Genomic DNA, 16,749 nt, shown 5'->3' on the forward strand with positions numbered 1-16,749 from the left:
ATGCATGTTCGATCACTGGGGCATGTGAATACTTACATCAAGTATATACAAAACCTTGTGCTGCTTGCTAATTTTTTAATTTTTCTTTCAACAGCATTGTTTCTTTGAACTTTCCTTTTTGGTTCCAAATCAACACGTGGAGCAGTCCTGTTTTAATCCTCTTTCTTTGTTGGATCAGAACTGTAATCAAATGGTTTTATTTGTGCAAAAATGGAAATGATAGCAGTTAATTTCCCCATTTTTTAATGCAAATATGTTTCATAATGTGATCAGGGACATTAATGTACTGCTTTGATATTCTAAACAATGCCAGACAATATCCAAAGAAGTATGCCTGAAAAATGTGGTATTCTGGAAATGAAGTTTTGAATCACACAAGACTGAGTAATTTACATCTATATTCCAGTCTAAGAAGAGCTGGCTTGCAGAAGACTTTTCTGTTATTTGTCTAATGCTAAAAAGAAAAATAATAATTGTTGTATGATGTACCAGATCTGCATTGCTCTTCTGGCCGATATATGTTGTTAGACACACTGCTCATGGCAATATGTAGTGACACATATCAGCGTGAACAAAGTGAACTTTGTCCACACAAGCTCTCTGATGAAGCTGAGACAGTTTCTTTGGTGAGTATTTCTTCACTTCTCTCTGGTTCCTCTCCCTTTCTCCTGCTTTGCAATCCAGTGAATTCTAAAGAAGTGCTAAGACAAAGCTGCTGGGATTTGAATAGCACATCCCTCTTGCCGTCTGAAAATATATATCATCCTCCTTTAGGGAAATGACCTAAACTGCATGTTATGGCCAATATTATCTTCTGACCCCCCACATACCAGTTCTGACCTGGGACATATTTCACCTGCTAACAATTTCCGTCTGCACACTGCTTTTGGAGGGGAGAGCAGTGGGTGAAGCGTATCTTTTTCTGGAGATCCTAAAAATCTGAGCTTCAATAATTGAAGTTACACCGTTCAAATTGTCCTTCAAGTGGCTGTTAGTAGTAACAGTGCAGTACACTTAATTTACTCTACCTTAGGCTTTATTAAAGGGAAATTGGGTGTAACTTGTTCGCCTTTTTTTATTTCTCTGTGTGTTTGTGTCCATGTGCAGGCAGTCATAAGCACGCTGTTACTGCAAAGGATTTTTCCTCTAGCTCTGTATAATTTCTTCAGCCTTTCTATAAGTGGAATTAAGCCTAAGAGCAGTTCGAATTCGACTGGCTGCTACTATATTTAATAAATAATAACCCTGCCATGAAATTGTAATTGGCAATAAAAAGTCCTGAAATTCATCTAACGGCTTTCCACCTCCGTTGTAAATCTGTACTTCCACTCTTCTGCTCATCGCCAAAAGACAGAGTGTATTCATTACTTCAGATACAACTTCTTCCATAGAAAGGAGAACTGGGATGCAAGCATTTTAAATTCTTTCTTCCCACACTTTCTTTTATTCTCCTACCTCCCTGTGGGCACAGAGTTCCTCCGTTTTTTGACCTATATTGTGGTTTGTGCTGGTCTTTTCCAAAGCTTTTAGTGTTGATGGATTAGACTAATTTCTCTAGATCACCCTCTTCTCTCTCTGTAGCATCTGTAGTACCATTTGATTGGCAACTAACGCTGGCGATATAGTCTTAAAATATGTTCTAATGTATTAATTTTGCCGGTTTGTCATATTTTGAACTTTAATTTTAAACTTTACCTAGAATTGTATTTTTTTTAAGTCTTTTGCCTAGCAGAAATTCATAGCAAAAGTTCCGTTTTCTGTGAAAAGAACAGCTCACTTACTTCATGGGTTTGCCTACCCCTGCTTTGCAAAGGATGCTCAGCACACTTTCAGTTCACTGCTGATTTAATCAGTTCAGCTTTGGCATTCAAGGACTGAGGTGCTGCAAGAGCTCACCCTTCTTTAAACAGAAGGTTAAGTTCTGGTTAATAGAGGCTCCGTCAAAAATTATAGTTGAATGTTCAGGTGGATTCTCCAAGTGCTCTGTGTGTCCACAGAGACAGGATAACTGTGCAGGCAGCAGAGACCAGGTGGATGAGGAATGGCAGCCAGAAGAGCGTGAGTTTGTGTCACCCCTTCCTTTTATAAAGCTCTTCCCTATGGCAAAGGAGGTCTCTTGGCCAAGGTCAGAATGGGAACATGCAGAGGAGCAAGGAACTAAATATCTTCCCTGAACTCCAAGCCTGTGTCTTAAGTGTTGGTTTATTCTTCATCCCCTGCAGAGGAAGAGAGAGGTTTATCAGATCCAGTCATCTTCTGCACTCTAATGGGGGAGCAACTCCTAAATCAGTGCAAGCTTGAGTGAAAATAATGGAAACAACATCTTGTGTGCAACCACCAGAGGTAGCAGCCAGGATGAGTAGGGAGGGGGAGGGAAGGGAAGGGAAGGGAAGGGAAGGGAAGGGAAGGGAAGGGAAGGGAAGGGAAGGGAAGGGAAGGGAAGGGAAGGGAAGGGAAGGGAAGGGAAGGGAAGGGAAGGGAAGGGAAGGGAAGGGAAGGGAAGGGAAGGGAAGGGAAGGGAAGGGAAGGGAAGGGAAGGGAAGGGAAGGGAAGGGAAGGGAAGGGAAGGGAAGGGAAGGGAAGGGAAGGGAAGAATTTTCAGTTGCAAAGGGACATACAATGATCATCTAGTTCAACCACCTGTTAAATTAGTTTTAGTTCAATTAAACATGGGCAAAGGGAAGAAAAATGCTTTTAAGCAACCGTATGAAAACTGCGTTGAAAATAATTCCTATTTATATATGGCTTGCAGCTGAGAAGACATTAAATGCACAACAGGCTGCTGATGCCAGTTGTAGAGAAAATGGGAACCAGTACCTGTGTCTGCACAGCCTCTCTGCCCCTCTCTCAACGTGCATTAGTTCTCATTGTAGCTAACCAGGACCTTAAGCTGAGGGAGGAGAAGGGCAGGACATCCATATGGCTGGCGTTTTGTTCTCTGCGGTCGCCCCGTTAATGAGCATATGGTCTGCTGGGTGATGCGGTCGGGCAGGCTGGCTGCACACCTGCCGGGCGTGCTGGGAGCCGGCCAGGGCTCACCTGAAGCCGCCTTTCCCATTTGGCAGCGTAGCGTTATTTCTGAGCTGCTTTCCCTTTCCAGCTGCAGCGGGCACGCCGGTGCTTTGAGAAGGGCAGGCAGCGCCCTGGCAACTGGAAGCGGAAGATTTTGACGGAAACATCTTTCTGGTGACAATGTGACTTGTGAATTTATTCTACCTACCTACCTACCGGAATCCCTACACATAAGTCCTTGCCAGGACCTGATGGCTGCCATACATGTTGGCTACCTGTTCAGCTCCTTCAAAGTAGGAATACTCCAAGTGACTGTGTTGCCTGCCTCAATATTTTATAGGAATGCACATTTATCAGGAGTCTGTTTCAATTCATGGGGCTTGGCTCTTTTTTCGCTAAAGCTACTTGCAATTTCAGTCACTGAACAGGGAGCAATCCTCCTCTGCAACAGACTGAATGAATGGAGAATCAGGCCCTTGCGAAATATATGATTTTCCTGGTGGTTATATTGAGGAGAACAGGGCAAAGGGATTTGAAATTTCAAGTTGTCTGACAGTTCTGCTAACACGATATTCATATTTAATGGCATTCTTCTACATGTTTTCTTTATCTGCTTGCTCTTTTCAAAGGTAATTCCTTAAGGATTACTTATTCTTCTGCAAGAGTTTCCTAGCAAAAACAGATAAATGGCTGTATATTGTTTTTGTAAAATGGACCGATCTGAATTAAGTCTACAAACTGTAATGAAGATATGAAAAAAAATCTCCTCCTTTTTAAATTTAAGTTATCTATGGAAGAGAAAAAACATGCTCATATTTTATCATTACTATTATAAAAATGCTTTGTAACAGCTATGAGTCCAGTACTTTACTATGGGTAAAATTTAGACTTTTGCAAATGATCTGATCCAAAACTTAAAACAATAGGAAGAATCCACTTGCTGGCAGTGTGGGGATCTGATTCAAAGCTGGATAGACACTGGATAGTCAGAGATCTGTCTGGAGCCCAGCAGAGAGCAGTCCTCTCATTCTCTGAAGGCTTTAATATTTCAAAATTGAATTTGTTCAGATTCTGGATGAAAATCAAATACAAATTCCTCTGTAAAAGGGAAAGGCTCTTCAGCTCCAGCTGCCAGGCTCTAACTCCAGAACTCAGAAATTTGGGGAACTGAGAAACTCAGCGGGCTGTCAGCCCCATGGCCCAAGGTGGCTCACGTGGTGCAGCTGGGATGGAGTCACAACCTAGGATTCTCTGCAGTGTGTAGCTGAGATTCACACACTTGCAAAGAGCAGCTTGGTGTGGCTGAGATTGGCGGTGTCAGCATGCTGCTGCCAGCCTCCCAGGCATCACAGATCCTGAAATAAAATGCTTGGGAGTGAGGTTAAAACCAGCTTCTGAAATCTTGCTGTGTCCCTTGAATCTTCAAATCCTGTTACAGCCATTTCATTCAGAAAGGTGGAGAATGGGAGTTACAAGTTTCTGTCAAGAAAACTCAGTGACTGTGTACTTAGTTCACAAAAGATCATTGCTATTTCAAGTCTTTGAAGATTTAGAAACAATCTTGTCTCCACCTGGAGGGGCTAAAGAAAGTGTAAAAATGTGATTGCCAATTCAGGGTGGGATAGTTACATCCTAGCTAAGGCGCATAAGGAGCTCCCTTGCTTCGCACACAGCACTGACCTCCAAGAGTCCAGAAACACGGGTGGGCGTCCCTTCCCAGCCACAGGCTGGGCTGCGGGGACACTTGCAGCCTTGGTTGGTCCTGGCTCTGAGGGTGGCACTTCAGCCTCTTTGGGTATCTCCTACCAATGATGAACAGACCTGCTCTCCTCCGGAGGCACAGCGCCAACAGAGAACAACGGGCATACCAAGCAGCTTGTAAGGTAAAGGAAAATGACCTCACGTCAAACATCACAAATTGTGTCATTAACATGTAATTTCTGCTCCTCTCCTGTACAGTGGGGCTGTGGGAACGCAGGTCTTCAGTGGTCTTACGCTCCCAGAGTCGGCAGCTGAGCCCCTCTGCACTGCCCCAGATGTTCGGCTTCTGGAGAGAAGGGCTGTGCAGTGGGAAGAGCAGACTGACCTTCCTCTTCCAAGGCTAGCATATATGGGTTTGGATAAGCATGTTTTTTTACAGAAAAGCAATTTACTTGCCTCTCTTTTAAGAGCAAGAAATATCTCATTCTCTTTCTTCATGCAGTCTGATAGCATTATTTCTTCTTTGCATTTAATGTTTATGTCTAACTACGCCAGGGAGCAGGAAACTCCAAACAGAAATAATCCAAATATTTTTTCAATTTACTCCCAATACTGCCTAAATGCAGCAAAGAGACAATTACTATAAATTCCCTGTAAAAAGTTATGTAGACTTGAGCAGATGTTATTTTCTGTCCGTTTCAGATGTACCTAATGGTTTTAAGAATTAGACACATCGGAACAGTTAGATTGACTGACTTTTGGTAAATTATCAACACCGTGCGCAACAAATATTGCCACAAAACAGCTTCGATCAAGGAGGACAAAATAGGGAAAAGCATAGAACAGGAGGAACTACATTTTCCTGCATAGTCCCCCTTTCTACTGCTGCTGGGTTTTGGAGAGCAATGTCCAGCATGTCTGCAACGGTACCCCTGCCTGGCGTGGAGTGTCCACACAGTGGCATACAAAATGACCCATTTCCACCCACTGTGTTTCACTGCTGCTGTACAGGAAAGACCAGAGTCTCTGTACGAGGAATTGCTGGCTCGAATGACCAAAATCACTGTCTTGTACCTGGTCTTTAAAAACTTTGACTCATTGTGTCTTTTTTTTTTTTTTCCCCCAAAGCACCTGCTTTTGTCTCATTGTATTCATCTCTGGATTTCACTTTCTGCAGCTCTGCAAGGTTTCCTTCTCTTTCCAGTAAGGAAAATCACGCCACCGTAGGGAGATACAAGATATGTGTTGCGGTGTCCCCTATATATCTGCACATGGGGGATATCAGTGTTGTTATACACTGCAACTGCAGAGTATTCTCTTCAGCTTTCACTGGAGCCACTCACACTCTTAGGCTTTCTGGTCCTCTGGTTCAAGGCTATATTAAAGAAAACTAAATTTGTGTAGCTTTTGAGGCCAAGATAATAAGAGTGGCCAATGAAGTGGCCTCTGAGACAAGTCCTCTCTATTCTTCTTCCAAATAATCCATTCCCCTGTTTAAATATTATTTTCCAAATTGCTTCATCTTTCCTGTGGTATAATACTAAAGTATGACTTTAAAAAAAAGCCATTCAAAAAGGTTAAGAAAGCAGTATCACATTTTATTATACATTAGGGAAAAAAAAAAAGGTCTTAGAATAATAATTTGAGAGCATTTTATATTTAAGTAGAAGGAAGACTCAATTTCTCTCTCTGTAAAACTGTATAAATCTGTTCAAGTACTGAAAGTTCTCAGAGACTTTTCAATATTCCAGCTGAGGAAAACAACAAAGTTGTAGGAACCAATCAGCCATTCCTTCTCCACCGAAGAATTGTGAGGATATGATCTTGCCTTTTATAAGCTTTTAAGACTCAGTCACTAAACTCTTCATTTCACTGTTCATTTCAGAGGTATTCAAATGGTTTGCTTAATCTCAGGGTCAGGATTGGGGTGGGGTGGGGGAACACAAACCCCAAACACCAAATTTTGGAGAGCTGGCATGACTTTGTAGAGGTTTGAAAATGAAGTGTTGTATCCTAGAGAATTAGGTTAATTATAGATGTGGTACCGTAGACAGCCCATGGCTTCAAATTCCAGGAGTAAATGGAAAGAAAAGAGTGTTTCAGCAAAACCAGCCATCAACAAACCAGGGCAGTGACAGTGACTGAGAAACACTCAAAGGCAGAAAAGCTAATAGTAATGGACGACCTGAATTACCCCTGTGTAGACTGGAAATTGCTGGAGCAGGGCATGGTATAGCCTTTTCTAGCACCATAAGCACTACTTAGAGCAAGTAGCTGGCAAAGCCACAAGAGAAGTCACTCTTGGTTAGTCCTGAGAGCTGTGCACGATGTGGCGGGCGATGTAACTACTGAAAAGCCTCTTAGTGCCTGTAATATGCTCGAGCATATCAGCTCTGTAGGAATGAGAGCACCAAAAAAAAATCCCACATTCAGTGCAATAGCTTTTAATTCTAAGCAAGAGAATTCTGTAAATATAAGAAAGCAAGATAAGAAGGAAGGAGAGCAAAAAACTGTTAGGATGCATTCAGGAAGCTTGGATTCTACCTAAATACTTCACAGCAGAGGTTCAGATTCAACCTGTATGATCAGTTGGAAAAAACTTCAAAAGGTTTTCTTCCTCTCTTTTAGATAATATATTAATGACAATTTCCCCAATGGTTTTCATCAAAACATATCGGTTCTGGGATATTTCTTTTTACCTGATCGCATTCCAACCTATGCAGCATTTGCTGCTGCTAAATATTGATCACTGGTGCATATGGATCAGTGCTGACCCTTTCTCATGATCACTGGTGCTAATTGTCTATATGGATCTGGACCAACCTCCTCCTCTGAACGACTCCAGCATCTCCTGGAGAGTTGCTGAGAATAATGCACAGACATCCGAAGGTTTCTCCGGTCCCTAGAACAGCCTGGTCCAAAGCTCCAGATCCAGACATGTCCTAAATTGGGAGGGTTCAGGGTCAAAAGCCTAGATCTGAATTTGGGCCTGTGCCCCCATCTCCTGCTATTATCAGCCCTGAGAGCTGGAGGGCCCTGCAGCCACCCCTCTCTTGCCAGGGGTGGGCACAACCCCACCTGGACTACGGGTGCGGGTGCTGCAGGCATGTTGTGGAGACCCCTGCTCCAGCAGCTGGGGAGAAGGTGTGCTGTGCTGGCCCCAGCGAGGAGTTTAACTCCTCCTGAGCTCCCACATGGCCACACGTGCTTACACACACGTAAGCGAAGGACTAGGTTCTGCCGTGAGCGGGTAATGGGAAACCGAGTTGCGGGGGCATGGCTGGGAAAATACATCATGTTCCGCTTAGGGTGGCATTGGTATTGAGGCAGAGCATCCGCACAAAGCTGAACAAGTTCTGGATTTACAGGTGATTTTGCACTGTGGTCAGAGAAGGTGTGCGCACTCTCATATGCCCTCTGGCTGCAAATCCAGCGTAACGCCGCTGGAGATGGGGAAAAACATCCGATCCAATGGAGGGTAAGAGAACTAGGTGTCCAGAAAATCGGTGACTGGAAAGGTAATTGATTACCTTGTTCTGAAGATTCCTTGAGCCTCTAAGTGACACCAGCAATCCCTAGGAACCGTACCTTTCCAGACAGGCTCTTTCCATATGGCGAAGAAAGTACTGCCTGCGCTGAGCGCGCAGCAGGTTTGAGCTCTTTGCAAAGGTTAGTGCGAAGGCCTATGTATGGCATTCTTTTTTTTTCTTGGTAAAGACGACTTCAGAAGTCAGGTGGACACTGACAGGGAAATTGTGATAGCTTAAGCCTAAAAACTTGATAGGGTTTTGCTAATGCAGGAGAGCGTGTTGATGCTTGCATGCGGATATACTGTAATTCTGCATGTGATCGGAATCAAAGCGGGCTGAGCTAGGGTAAGTCAGGAAAGCTGCTGGGTGGAATAGCCAGGCTCCTGAGCTTAATGCAGGGAGGTGGTCCGTGCTTTTACAGGTGTGCCTCCCTCCAGAGCTGGCAACTTGGGGTGGAAGAAAATCCAGAGTCCGCAAGGCACATGGCTGGGTCCACACGTGCTGACTTTCTGACCGGCTGCCGCTCCTGCTGCTGGAAAGAGCGTGTGGATGGCTGTCGTCAGAGTTGTACCGAGGGAGAGCTCAAAGGGATGATGCCAGCTTGGCTTGCCTTTTTTTTTTTTTTTTTGCCTTTTTTTTTTTTTTATCACTCAGCTGCACTGAAGCCCGACGCCTCTGGTAGCCAGTGGTGGAGCAGTGAGAAGCTGGTTTTGTTGCTGTGCTTTTACAGGAGAAGCCTGGCTGCATTAACTCTTACAAAAACAAGCACCTAGACAACTCGGAACGAAATCCAGTGATGGAGGTCGGCTCCACAGAAGCCAGCAGCAGCTCCCAGGGAGGCACCGGCTGGCTGGATCTTACCCTTGTCACCTGCACTGAAACGGTGACTTTCACTGAAGTGGTGACAGAAGAGGAGTGGGGATCCTTTTACTATTCTTTTAAGGTATTCATTTAAGGCGCGCATTACTTTTCTCATGTGCTTGCAGCTTTGGTGCATTTTCCGCACCTCTGCAGGGAGGCAACTAGGATTATTGAACTTTTTTGCCCACATGTTTGGGGGGGTTTCCTCTGCAAAGACAGCGGACAGCATGTGCGAGGCGTTTACTGAAAAAAAAAATAGTTGTAGGAATTGGAGTTTGGACTTTGAGGTGTTAGCCAATTGTATCCCCTTCCAAGAGGGGACAGTACTGTTTTTCTATAGAGGTAACGTTAATTATAAATGCACCTTTAATCAAAAGCTTGTATGAGTTTAAGACACCTTTTATGTAATTTCTTACAGCCGTCACCTTGACGTAAGGGATTTCCTTTCAATTTTTCAGCTGCAACAAACATCGTACACAAGTGAAACGGGTTTTTTGCTGGGTTTTTTTCGTTGTTGTTTTGTTTTTTTTTTTTTAATCATGAGGGACAGATTCTGATTAGTTGGTTGGTTCGTATGCTTTTAACTTGAGTGGCGAATGCAATGCCTCTTGAAGGCTGCTGTTAAGAATGCACCAGATGAATCATTCAGTAGTGAATGCTGTTGAATGACATGGGAAGTGTATTCATTCATCTCCCCAACCAAACATCACCCTTGCAATTTGCGAACGTAGGAAAAAGATGAAAGAGGTACTGAAACTCATCTTTCCCTCAGATTTCTGTGCCTGTTGTCGTTGCTTAATTTCATGCCGCTTGCCGTGTGTCTCTTCACTGTTGTGGCACATTGTACAAGTTCAAGTTATTAAAAGTCTGACAAGTTGTACCCTGCCGTTCCTCCTGGAGCTCGGGACCAGAGAGATCACTCTCAGCTGGAAAGATATAGGCACTTAGAACATTTGACAATATGTTCAGAGGCAATTTTGATTTCTGTGAGATTGTTAGTGCTCTGATGCAACGCCAGCAGGATCAGTGGAATTACAACAGGTTTGCACATCTGTAAAGGAAAAAGTTGATCTGTAGTTCTACTATTAATTAATGAGGGCCTCTTTTAACATGCTGCTGATACATTTTTTTTTCTTGATAAAACAGAACTTTCGTATCTAGGATTTCAAGGATGAAAATCCTTTGTTCTTTTCTTTTTTTTCTCTCCATGTTAGACTCCTAAAATGCTCTTGAAAAAAAGCAGAAGCAACAAGCAAAATATTTTTAACAACTTTCTTTTTATCTCCTTTCTTCTCTCCACGCTTAGGGCTGTAAATCTGAACAATGTCACGGGAGCAGTATTTTATAATGTTAAAAGTGACAATTAATTTCATGATTAGAAAGTCCCCAGGCAGAAAAATGCTCCTTAATAGGGGAGATTGAGTAAATTACAATAATTAGGAAACCGTGGATAGTCATGCATGTTCATCCATTGCTAAAGGAAACTTGATTCTGTTAGCTGAGAGCTTCTTATTAGATGTGCACTCCTCCGTCAGACGTCAAGCTCTGGCACACATAGCATGAACTTTGCAAGGAGGTTCACTGATTTTGCATCAATTACTAGCTGCTGATAGGCATGGAAATATTTTGACTCTGGAGACAAGTGACAGCTGGTGCTGCTGCAGGAAAGGAGGGATGAAGCACCTGCTCTGACGACTACGGTGCAGGGAAGGCAGGGCTCCCTGCCAGCAGTTTCAGCTCTCTGTAAAAGTTCACGTGTGGAAGGTGCTGCTGATACCTGCTGACTCGGCTGGCTGTCCTTCATCAGCATTGCCCACATTGTGGCCGTGGCCGGCAAGCTGAACGGCATCTCCTTCCTCTTCACAAGGGTCTGGTTAAGCAGCTGAAAGAATAAACGGTTCAGCTTGGAACAGGCTGAATGGATTAAAAACCAGAGCCCAGTGCTCAAAACGTAGCTATAAATGGAGTTTTGGCCTTTTATTTGGATTTTCAAACACATTGTAGCCCACGGCTGACAGTAAAGGCAGGCTGGATGAACCACAGGTTGTCTCCAGAGCCTACATGCTGGGATGCAGAAGTCCAACACAGGGAACAGAAGCTATTTCTGCTTGGGAAATGCAGGTGTAACCTATCTTATGAACGTAGTTATAGGAAAACATGATCTAAGTGGATAAATGGAGAGAAGGGAGTGATGCTCACCCAGTACCTGGAACAGTTCCTGTGTTAATGACTCTTTAATAGTTTTACCCTATGACAGCTACATAGTGTATCTCACACAGTGCTCACAGGAGCAAGCGCTGGTTTCTTCTTTTCCTCCCATGCTTCAAAAGGACAGCCTGTACCCACCTAAGGTAGTGACTGTGTTATACTGTGGTGGTAATGTAAAATAATGCACCTTAGAGCACTTCAGTGCCAAAAAGTCCTGTTACGGGATGATCTGTGAGTGCTTCCCAGCTCCCCCTTTCAGAAGCATTTGAGTTTCTGTCTATTCCTCTTCAGACCTTAACAACTAAATCCTGAACTGCTTCAGATTGGAAAGCATTTTGCCAGTTCAATTAGAATTCTTCTCTTTTTTTTTTTTCTTTCTTTTTTTTCTTTGGCTGGGAAATGGAGCATTTCATCCACTTGGAGGAATAAACGTTTGCCTTCTTGCAAATAGCTCTTTGCCCAGCTGCTAGCCAAGGCTTTGCCCATGAAGTCTGCTTTGGGACCATGGCCACGTGTGCTAACTAGGCTGGCTCTTGGGGCACAGAATCACTGCTTTTGGGGCAGAATTGGGTGCACCCACACACCACGTGGCGTGCAAGATGAGCTGGCGCTTCCCATGGCAAAGGCACTGGCTCATCCCCACCTATGTTCAGGTCTTCCTGCTGTGTCATGGCAAATGGTCCCTGAAAGCCCAGACTGTATTTCTTCCTGGGTGCCTTTACATGAGGCATCCAGGTAGCTTACTGTCTTAAACCACATGCATCAGAAGTCCTCTTGGCTGTGTCAGCCCCAAATTCGGAACAGATGTGCAAATTGGTATTAATTACAGCTGTAACCTCCCAGGCCAAAGGAGAGTTCATTACATCCCTTTACAATCTGCCTCATATGCATTTAATCTATGTGTAAAAAGGCTCTAAGCGAGTGTCAACTGCCCTCTGCCAAATACAGTAATGTGAAAAGAACGGAGACCATCTGAACATCTGTGGCCTTCCTCCACTTTAGGACCTTCTTAACTCTGCAAGCCTGACAAGGTGCAAACCAGAAACCTGCCTGGAGAGAAGCTGAAATCTCAGAATAGGTTCACCTGGTTGTCCGTAGGGCTGGGAGGCTTTGTCAGGGTTGGAGGAAGCACCTCACCTTGCCAGGCCCCCAATGGCCACAAAGCTTCCCCAAGGGCAGGAGTATGTGCTTGTCCCCAGAGAGGAGTAAGGCTCATCTTTTATGAGAGGTCTGCTGAGAAATAGGGTGCCCTACTTTTATGCAACAGAGTAAGGGTTGGAGTGTTTGAAAGGAGAAAAATCCCATCTGTTATTCTTTTCTCAGTGGGACTGTGTTCCCACCATCATCTCCTGCCTTCCAGGGGGGCTGGCTGACTTCCATGATCTAGTGCATTTTCTTGTTTTGTTTTCTGATGTGTAGAGTTGAACGCTCACCTGTGCAGAAGGACACAAAGATTTGGTCATTTACACCCAAGGTATTTTGGGAACCCCTGCCACTATTCCTCGTGTTGACATCTCACTCCCTTTGGCCCACAGCAGTGACAGCTGAAGTGCTAAAGCTCTCAGGAGGAACAATGTGCACATCAACTCCACCACAAATAGTTTTACACATGTAAGCTAAAGTCTCATTTCTTTTCAGGAAGGAATGTTTGACTCTTTGACTGTCCTTGCCCCACACTGTAGCATTCCCAGTATTCTCATTTTTAAGCCCACGTAGCTCAGATGTTAAACAGGACTGTGTAGCCATGCCAGAGTAAGCACAAATCTAAGAGTATGTGCTGCTTATCCATGGAGCCTAATGCTCTTTACAAAGGTCAGGGCTTACCATCTCCATCAAAAACCTGAGGACACCAACGCATGGAGAGAAAGTTTGCCTTGACTTGTTTTGTAGAACTGTCCAGTAACAAGGATTTGGCTTCAGGTGTCCTCAGAGCATGTTTAGGTCGGAATCTGTTGTCCCTATAATTTTCTTCAAATGCAGGAGTCTCTTTATCTCCTGGAAAGCATTCATCTATGCTATTGCTCATTCTGATTTTCAAGCACACCTCACAGAACATCCCATCATTGAATACATAATAGAAAAATAATAATGGGTGCTGTCAAATTTCTGGAGTAATCTCTGCAAATGCAATCATACATTTTAGAAAAATAGGCATATCAAATAATTCATAAATAACTTCACAATCTTTCGAGGGGGGGGAGAGGAGGAGAATTAAGTTTACACAAGTAAGGCGTCAGGAACTCCTGAACGCAGCCTCTGCAATATGCCATAATGGCTTTTGCTATTCCTGAGATGCTGCACTGAAAATGTAATAGCTGATCTCCTTGTGAAACAAATCTGCAGTGCTTTTGGCCAGGCTGGCTTCATCTAGCAGCTTAAATGCAACACAGAAGTGATTTGGCTGTTTGACAGCCTGACTGGGGGTGGCTGTGAGCCGACTGGTTTGGGCTGTTTTATACTAGCAACCCTCATACTTCTGATTTTGGCAGTTTAATACTAGCAAGCCTCATACTTCTGACTATGGTCCATGCAGCCACATGGTTTACGTCTGTCTGCCTCTCCTGTATAAATATGCCTAGAAAGTATTAATTCTCTAGTTTTTAAAGATGTTTTAATTGTACAGATTTGGCATACTTAATTATTTTACACCTTTTTGTGATTAATTAAAAACAGCATTTCACAGTTTTTAGTAGGACTATCAAAATCATACAATTATGGATGGACCATTGAGTGACCTAATATTATCTCTTCATGGAGAAAATGTTCTAGGAAAAAATAGATAGATACACCATGAAAAATGTATCTTTCCTGATGACATTAAAATTAGGGACATGCTGGAGGGAAGGGGTGCCATCCAGAGGGACCTGGACAGGCTGGAGAGGAGGGCCCATGCCAACCTCATGAAGTTCAACACAGCCAAGTGCAAGGTCCTGCATGTGGGTTGGGGCAATTCCAAGCACAATAACAGGCTAGGAGGAGAACGGATTTGGAGTAGCCCTGAGGAGAGGGACATGGAAGTGTTGGTGGATGAGAAGCTCAATGTGAGCTGGCGACGTGCACTGGCACCCCAGAAGGCCAACTGTATCCTGGGCTGCATCAAAAGAAGTGTGGTCAGCAGATCATGGAGGTGATTCTACCCCTCTACTCTGCTCTGGTGAGACCCCGCCTGGAATACTGCATCCAGCTCTGGAGCTCTGAACATGAGAAGGACAAAGACCTGCTGGAGCAGGTCCAGAGGAGTGCCACGAAGATGATCAGAGGGTTAGAGCACTTGTCCTATGAAGACAGGCTGAGAGAGCTGGGGTTGTTCAGCCTGGAGAAGACAAGGCTCTGGGGGGACCTTATAGCAGCTTTCCAGTATCCAAAGGGTGCCTGCAAGAAAGCTGGAGAGGGACTTTTTACAAGGGCATGTAGTGATAGGACGAGGGGTAACGGCTTGAAACTGGAAGAGGGTAGATTTAGAATAGATATTAGGAAGAAATTTTTCCCTGTGAGAATGGTATGGCACTGGAACAGGTTGGCCAGAGAAGTTGTGGAAGCTCCATCCCTGGAGGTGTTCAAGGCCAGGCTGGATGGGGCTTTGAGCAACCTGGTCTAGTGGGAGGTGTCTCTGCCCATGACAGGGGGGCTGAACTAGATGATCTTTAAGGTCCCTTCCAATCTAAACCATTCTATGATTCTATGATATCTTCTTCTGTGGAAGATTCTTAGGGAGCAATGGGTAAAAAAATCCTGCAATAACTGAGCAGCACTGTCACCACTTATTATCCATCTTTTACCAAAACACAGCAGAATGGCAAATATGAGCTCTCTGCTAGTAAAATTGTATTATTACCATTTGTTATTGACTGAAAATCTTGCCCTCTATACCAGTCACACCTACGGAGGATTTTCGGGCAGGTTGGGGGGTGGTTTGTTTGGCTGTTATTTGAGCTTGGAAAGATCACAGCAATTCACATGCATTAAATGTTGTGCACTGAAAGGACCCTGCCTCACCTGTGACAGTGAAGTTAGAGCTAGGAGAAACATTTTTAAAAACCTGGAGATTCACAAAATAATGTAGATACAGTTTTGCTAGATTTCAAAAAGAAGTGAAGGTAATCTTAATAACATAATTACCCCTTTCCATGAGAAAGTGTGCTGATTTAGTGAACAAGCTTCCTGTGTTTGTCTGTTTCCCTAAGTCTAAAAGGGAGAAAATATTATAGATTTTTCCTCTATATAACACATTAAAATTCAGAGAGTATGAGTGCAATACCATATAGACACAAGCTCATGCAAAACTGCTTCTCAAGTTTGGCAGAATAGAAAGCATCAGCTTGGGTCCCTTCCAGCTGTGCCTTTCTTCCAGCCATAGGGACCTGTGGAGAAGTGACTGTTGCCAGCACCTCTGGCGTGTTGTGAAGGCCTCGTATGGCAACGCATCCCAGGATCACCAGAATGACCTGTAGCTATGTGCTGGGAGGATAACACAGCCAGCCTGTGAGAAATCGTCTCAGAAAAGCAGCCTCTGTACAGAAGGAGATATGAAAACTATCAGGCATGACCATTGCCACCGAAATGGGAAAGCAGCAGTCCCAGAGGCAAACCTGGGGTTGAACTAACATTTATGCAGTTTGAATTGGGTTCCATTCCAGGCAAACCTACCAAAAAAAAAAAAAACAAAAAACAACCCAACAAAAAAACATCAACTCCTGGAGGGCCGGTTGCCTGCCCAAGTGTGTTTCTTTCAAATTCAGTCATAGTTGAAGCACTTTCAAGGACAAAATATAAAACTTAGCTTTGAATTTTCTCTTTTCTCAGCCTTTCTTATCTTCACACGGGTTTTCTCAGAGTTTTTCAGTGTCAGTCAAATTACTTTCCCAAAATTTTCAGGCACATCTTGTATGAATGCTGTATAGAAAAATCTTCTTAGTTTTGCCTTGCTAGATGGAAAATATTCTTTCAAAACACACTGGTACTACAGGAATGGCCAGTACAATTTCTGCTGCTTGTGATAATGGGGGTATAAGATTTCAATGATCTTCCCAGTTGTTAGTGTGTTTCTTTCTTGCTGATTAAAGGTTTATCTGCAAATGAACCAAGAGCAATCCAGCCATTTTTGCATTTTCCCCAAATTCTCCTTCCTTTTTATTTTTTCTTTCAGATTCCTGAAGCATTAGGAGGCAGTTTGAATTAACCACCTGAACTTTCACGTTCAGGTGTCTAACATTTACTGTATGAAGCTTACTTCTAGACGAAATATTCCCACCACTGTCCCTCTTTCGGTAAAATATTTGGTGCCCCTTATATTGTTCCTTCTTGACATCCAGAACTGCTAGCTACAACTAAAGTGTGTGTAACACACCTACAGCACACACCTGCACACCAACAGAGATTTCTGCGCTTTTTTTCACAACCCAACTTGTGTTGACAGTTTCAACACAGGAAGTATGAA

General features: G+C 43.7%; 1 protein-coding gene across 1 annotated transcript in view; it reads left to right on the forward strand.

Annotated features, from left to right (window-relative positions):
- Positions 1–9,039: 9,039 nt before the first annotated feature.
- NPSR1 (neuropeptide S receptor 1) overlaps positions 9,040–16,749 on the forward strand; it is a gene marked incomplete at both ends in the record, with an annotated part of 61,213 nt that continues 53,503 nt past the window's right edge. Inside the window, one exon of the mRNA XM_082499052.1 lies at positions 9,040–9,186. Coding sequence (XP_082355178.1) covers positions 9,040–9,186 — 147 coding nt within the window. The remainder of the gene's footprint in view (positions 9,187–16,749) is intronic.

Source organism: Vanellus vanellus, assembly GCF_965231255.1.
Source record: "Vanellus vanellus genome assembly, chromosome: 2".
NCBI lineage: Eukaryota > Metazoa > Chordata > Aves > Charadriiformes > Charadriidae > Vanellus > Vanellus vanellus.